The sequence below is a fragment of the Dunckerocampus dactyliophorus genome, chromosome 14 (genome assembly GCF_027744805.1).
Source record: "Dunckerocampus dactyliophorus isolate RoL2022-P2 chromosome 14, RoL_Ddac_1.1, whole genome shotgun sequence".
Taxonomy (NCBI): Eukaryota; Metazoa; Chordata; class Actinopteri; order Syngnathiformes; family Syngnathidae; genus Dunckerocampus; species Dunckerocampus dactyliophorus.
The window spans coordinates 24,255,907-24,262,500 of NC_072832.1; the positions used below are offsets into that span (position 1 = coordinate 24,255,907).

Genomic DNA, 6,594 nt, shown 5'->3' on the forward strand with positions numbered 1-6,594 from the left:
GACGAAACCGCAGTACCCGGAGGAAACCACAGTGACGTTGATACTTATATGCTTTTTCACCTGTATCACAAACCTGAGATGCAGTTTTTTTCTTGAAATATAAATAATGTTTCGGCATATCTTGACATAATATGAATGTGGCAAAGTTGCATCCTTTTATTTTTCCATTACGATAGATACTCAAATTCACATTTCCAGCAGCTCTGCAAAAATGTCACAATAAACTTAAACACTTAAAACAATCAAACAAAGTATTATAGGAGACATAAGAAAAATAAGAAAATAGGACTTATTTGACTTCATGAGTAGGGCTAATCATTTACATGCATAAGTACAGTCAGTATGCTGTATTAGGAATCAGGTGTGTTACAATGTGCAGAGTAGCCACTTGGTGCCGCACTTGCACTAAGCACCTTCGGACTTGATTGACAGTTGGATTTCCCACCGTCAAGCAAGCACAAGCACACAGGACGTAAGGTGTAGATGACATCATCATTATCATCACTTTAAATTTATGTCAACCTGTGCGCGCGTGCCGCGGTGAAGTTTAGTTTGCTTGAGCGTGGTGACGTCACAGGGCAGTTAAGCTATACGAAAATGCGCGCGCACCGGCGTACACAAGAAGTTGACGGTGAGAGCGGAAGTGCGCGTCTCCCGCGCACACGCTCTACTCCCACGTGCGCGCATAAAACCGCACGGGGGGCGCCACAGGATGGTCGTGATCGGAGCCGGGAACGGGACCATGATCGACGAGCGGCTCGGTGAAGTACACCCGGACCCCACGGTCCCGGTGGGGCAGCTCACGTCGCGCCTGCTGGATCTTGTCACCTCGGCGGATGCGGTGATGGAGTCTAACGGGACCGGCTGCGGGGAGCCCATGCTGAGACATGGCCGCGCAGAGAAGGTTCTGATCGGCTCGGCTCTGACACTGCTTACACTGTGCACCATCGGCGGCAACCTGCTGGTGGTCATCTCGGTGTGCGCCGTCAAGAAGCTCCGGCAGCCGTCTAACTACCTGATCGTCTCCTTGGCCGCCGCGGACCTCTCCGTCGCCGTGGCCGTCATGCCCTTCGTCAGCGTCACTGACTTGAGCGGCGGCCGCTGGAGGTTCGGCCGCTGGTTCTGTAACGTCTTCATCGCCATGGACGTCATGTGCTGCACCGCCTCCATCTTGACCCTGTGCGCCATCAGCATCGACAGGTGAGAACGAGAAAGGAAAAAGTTCTGTTTGACTTCCGAAGTGTCCGGTGAGGCGGGTGCAGTGTAGTGGTTTGCTGGTAAACATCCAATAATCACCTGACTGGTTATTGATCTTTGACACTTATTCACTTAATTTAGTGGAGTTTTATTGCCGATCCAGGTGCAGGTGCCAAGTAGGAAATTCCTGTCGGTGAGGGGTCATGACAGCAGGACAAACTTCTTTTTTTTCTTTTTCCCCTCGGCAGGTATTTGGGAATCACCAAGCCGCTGACGTATCCGGTTCGCCAAAATGGCCGCTGCATGGCCAAGACGGTGGCGTGGGTGTGGCTGCTGTCAGCCTCGATCACCCTTCCCCCCCTCTTCGGCTGGGCCCAGAATGTCAACGACGGGCGCGTGTGCCTCATCAGTCAGGATGTGGGCTACACAGTCTACTCCACTGCCATGGCCTTCTACATTCCTGTGTCCGTCATGCTCTTCACGTATTCGCGGATCTACCGTGCGGCCAAGCTGAGTGCCGCCAAGCACACCATCGCCGCCTTCCCCCGGGAGGAGGACTCCACAGAAACAGGAAGCGCCAAGGAGACCGAGGAAGAGGAAGTGGACTGCGTGTCGGCGGCGTTGAAGCTGCAGCAGGAGGTGGAGGACGAGTGCGGCCAGCGCATTTCCCGCTTCCTCAAGAGCGGCGAGCAGCGGTGGCAGCGACGCGGCAGGAAGAACCAGTCCATCTTCAAACGGGAGCAGAAGGCGGCAGCCACGCTGGGCATCGTAGTTGGCGCCTTCATCGTGTGCTGGCTGCCGTTCTTCCTGCTGTCCACCGCCAGGCCTTTCGTGTGCGGTGTGGCGTGCAGCTGTATGCCGATGTGGCTGGAGAGGACACTCCTATGGTTGGGATACGCCAACTCCCTCATCAACCCCTTCATCTACGCCTTCTTCAACAGAGACCTGCGTGCCACCTACAGGAACCTCCTGCGCTGCCGCTACCGCAACATCAACCGCAAGCTGTCTGCCGCCGGCGTGCACGAGGCGCTCAAGCTGGTGTACGAGCCCCGCACCACCGTCCGACCACCGCCGCCGCCATGACGACCAACGTGGATGCCTGATGAACACGTCATATGACAACAAACTTTTTTTGTTTTATATGAGAAGGCTTTGCCTACTACATCCAGAAATGTACCGTTCACGTGAGGGTCAAGGACATGGTTGTAAATAAAAGCATCAACTTCCTGTTTGATGATAACAGTGCTCTCTAGAGGCGGGCCACTGCATCACTTGGATGTCATTTGTGCAACATGTTGATGTCACGTGACATACAAAGGCAGGAACACGTGCAATGGTGTCAATCAGGAAGTAAAACCAAGTGCCATCCAAACATTTTAATCATCTAGTAACGTTGGAATGGTGGAAGACAAACAGGAAGATTAAAGTGCACAACGAGTTTTCCTTCTTGACATAAAACTGCAACACAACTCTGTAAAAATTGCACATTTAAGAAACATTGAAATAAAGTCAGCACTGGTTAGCTACGTGATAAAAGTATGAGTATGACTCACTGATTAGCTTAGCATCACTAAACTCCTGCCTAACACATGTGGTGCTAAGCTAGGCTAGCCAAGGTCAAAAACACAAGTTATTTCAAATACTTGAATGAGACGCAACAAACATGCACCTGCCGCCGGTAGGCTGATTATTTGGCCTTCGCGGAGCGAAGACACCTCCGAATGATCGCATGGTCGCCTTCCTTCTCCTCCGTCACACTACTGACAATCTACAACAGAAAAAACAAGTGTCACTCAACTGACACCACTGTGTGTGTTGCCATGGCAACTATGACATTACACTCAGTTGTGTGACCCACCGAGTGTGCGGGTATGTCCATGGGGGAGGAGATTTCTGGCCGGAATAGTTTTCTCTTGTTCTTCTTCTTGACTCTCAGGCTGATGGAGGAAGAGGAGGAGGAAGGGGAAGTGGTGGTTGAGGAGGACGAGGTGAAGTCCACGTCGCTCCTGCCGCTCACCAGACTCATCATCTTCTTGGCTTGTTTAAGGATCAACAAAATAATGATTATAGTTTTTACAATTGTGTGCATCAGTTATTGTCATTCTGGTCACTATCATAGTTAATAATTCCATTACTACTATTACTACTATTATGTATGACTGTTTCAATGCAGTATTATCATTGTGGTTGTTGATATTATTTTGTCCTTTAAGTCAGGGTCTTCATAGCCATCACAGACATTTGCTGATGTAGTCCTGTTTGTTTCTGCTGTTTTGTTATTGTTGTCACAATTGTTGTTGTTGTTGTCCTTGTCTGTCTTTTTTGTTCCCCTCTTATCCCCTTTCGGTTTTCTTTTCTCTTCTTCTCTATCCCCTTCTGCTCCGATCAGGCCACTCCAAATTTGCATAACAGCAAAACATCAAAGTCAAATCAATTATGTATAACAGGGGAAGTGTATCTCACACTTTTCCCTATCTGCCCTAATGGCTGGACAGGACAAAAAAAAAAAAGATCAACAAAATAAAAGTCTAGTAGGAAGGTGTGCTTCACTGCTGTTTACGGTATTGATTGGTAAAACATAATAAATATTATTAGATGTTTGATAGTGTTTTGACATGACATGAAATGTGCAAGCTCAGATTGTGACAACTTGCCCGCGAGCGTACGAGCAGGAAGAAGAAGGGGAAGAGGAGGGGTCAGTGGTGGAGGAAGGCCATGAAGAGTGAACGAAAAGTGAAGGACAGAGGTGGACATGAAGGATGGAGGACAGAGGGACGATGATTCTATGATGTTCCTGCTCCGGGCCATCATAAGTGGATGTCCTCAGGCAGACACTTTGTCAAAGCTGAGTTAGCTTTTGTGCAGCTCCCGGCTGCCAGCTTGACAATGGAACAACACACACACACACACACACACACACACACACACACACACACACCTTTAGTGCCGAGCAGCGTGGGCGAACTCTGCAGGAAGTCGCCGATCTTCTGCAGCGTTCCTTCCTTGCGGGAGCGAATGCTGCTCTGAGAGGGATGAGCAGCTGGACGGGGAGACTGATCACAAGACAAGGTTTCCATCAACAATTTACACAGGCTGCACTGGTCTAATGATGACTATACTAAGCAAGCAGAACACACAACAAAAGTGCGCTATGATGTGTCTCAAAAATATATTTATGTCAAGAAACAAAACAAACAAACAAAAAAAAAACAACAAAAAACACAAAAAAAATATTACACATACATATATATACAGTCAAACTTGTCTATAACGGCCACGAGATGGAGTCTGCAAAAGTGGCCACTATAGACAGGTGGCCTCTATAGACAGGTTGGCGTCCAGTTTGAATGTTGACCAGTAGAGGGAAAAAAAAGGGGAAATAATAATAATAATAATGTTGACCAGTAGAGGGCACTGCGGACTGCGGATAAAAGTTGTACGGCACTACTAGGCTTGTTATTATCATGGTTCATGGTTTTAATTCATCCTGAACATGCATGAGTCAAACACATCACATCACATAGTACAATTCACAATTTTGCATGTCCAAAAAGGAGTAGGAAGAAGCAAAGCTTATTTAATCCTAGCCCTCATCAGTTTCACATCAGTTGCAAAACATTTATTCACCTCTTGTTCTTCCAAGTGTACTTTGTAGGTCTACATGACAATGTAGTGCAATCATAGCCAAGGTTTTTACTTACTAAAAGGAAGCTCGAGGGTTAATAATAACTGATAGAATATATCCACGACCCACAGAACAAAGCTGTGCTAGTAATGTCTTATGCTTGTTTTTAATATTTTTCTATTTATACGGCAATGTCATTACAGCTTTAGTTCATCAGGAAGTGACGGTGGGCGTCCCGAGCAGGAGAGCTAGGCTCAGTGCTAGCTGTGAGTTTCGAGAGAGTTGGTAAGTGTGTTTATGTTGGCGTGGATGTAAAGTCCTGCAGTGTTCTCCGCTGTTAATAAAGCCATTAAAGTGCATCGGCGACGTGAGTCTCTCCTTCCCCACAACAAGCGGCATTACAGTATTGACACACATTGTGCACATTGTCTCACACCAGGAAATAAACGGTGTCACTTGTTACAGGCATTGGCTGGACAGCTATGTAGTGGGGCTTGTTTAACCTTTGCCTTGTGGGCAAGCAGGAAGAAGAGACGAGGCTGAGAAATGTGTGTGTTCTGAGCTGCTGTCTGGTGGCCGCGTTCAAGTTTCCTTCTTTGCTTCGGAGCTGAATAACACTGACAAGTTAACAGACTAGTAGCGAACGGAAAAGAAGACGGCTTTTTTCTGTGTCCAATACAGAAGATGAGGACTTTAATGAATTTGTGGATGAGGATTGATGAAAAATAACGTGAGTACATTCTAAAATACTTCAATTAAGTACAACCAAACTCAGTTTTGCTCCCGCTGCCGCATGCATGCTAGCGTATGTTTTTTTTTTTTTTTTTTTATTGTAGAGTTGCTGGGACCACGTCCTTTTCCCAGCCTAATTTGCGGTAATGTTTTGGTGCAAATGCTCTTAAAGTTACATGTTTGACCAGGAAATAGCAAGCTCAAAAGAAGACGGCTTTTTTATGTGGAACAACTGACAGTTTGTGTGGATCTTGTGAATGATTGTGACTGAGCTAGGACTCAGTAATTAAAGTCTACACACGACGGCTTCATTGATTGAAAAACAAAACTTTTTTGTGCATGAAGCTTCTACTTGAGTCGGTAATTTAGCCGCTATATGCGGTCAGATATTGACCAAGGGAGACAAAATGGGTGGCCGCTGGCTGCGTTGGACAGGTGACTGCTATACACAGGGTCTATAACATGTAAATTTGCTGCAGGGGATTTTTCAGTGGCTGCTATAGGCAGGTGGCCATTCTATAAAGGTGGCCGCTAAGACAGGTTTGACTGTATATATATATATATATATATATAAATACACACACACACACAAATACACTAGGTCCCCAACTTACGAACACAATTGGTTCCAGACGACCGTTCTTATGTCGAATTGTTCTTAAGTAGGGGAAAAGGTAACATTACCAATGATATAGGTACTACATGTACGTGTATACATATACATTATATGTGTATGCATGTAAATATGAGTTTGGATGTAGTAGTAATATTAAACGAGGATAATTAATGAAAAAAACAATAATGAAAGTGATATAATAATACGTAATGATAAATGTTATTTACCTTTGAAGAGGAGTGGTCGAGCATGCGTCGTTGTGGTGGAGAAGGAGGAGGAGTTATGGAAAAAAGGACGTGGTCGTTAGACTCTTCTAAAAGAGGTAGTGTTCTGTGGGTGGTGTAGAATTATTAACTATTAACCCTTCATAAATTTTAATCACACGCTCTGTCCGGGTTGTATCATAAAGCTACAACGTAGCTTT

General features: G+C 46.2%; 2 protein-coding genes across 3 annotated transcripts in view; one reads left to right on the top strand and one right to left on the bottom strand.

Annotated features, from left to right (window-relative positions):
* Positions 1 to 524: 524 nt before the first annotated feature.
* Positions 525 to 3,961, top strand: LOC129194075 (5-hydroxytryptamine receptor 7-like). The gene is made up of 2 exons (XM_054798988.1): positions 525 to 1,200; positions 1,446 to 3,961. Exons 1-2 carry the CDS (start codon positions 713 to 715, stop codon positions 2,278 to 2,280), a joined length of 1,323 nt encoding a protein of 440 aa, XP_054654963.1. The 5' UTR covers positions 525 to 712; the 3' UTR covers positions 2,281 to 3,961.
* The window catches only part of LOC129194073 (kinesin-like protein KIF20B), a 30,776-nt gene continuing 26,729 nt past the window's right edge, over positions 2,548 to 6,594 (bottom strand). For both annotated transcript variants that reach the window (XM_054798985.1, XM_054798983.1), the window contains exons 29-31: positions 4,136 to 4,250; positions 3,056 to 3,234; positions 2,548 to 2,965 (exon numbers count right to left, since the gene is read on the bottom strand). In XM_054798985.1, coding sequence (XP_054654960.1) covers positions 2,885 to 2,965; positions 3,056 to 3,234; positions 4,136 to 4,250 — 375 coding nt within the window. In that variant the 3' untranslated portion in view covers positions 2,548 to 2,884. The remainder of the gene's footprint in view (positions 2,966 to 3,055; positions 3,235 to 4,135; positions 4,251 to 6,594) is intronic.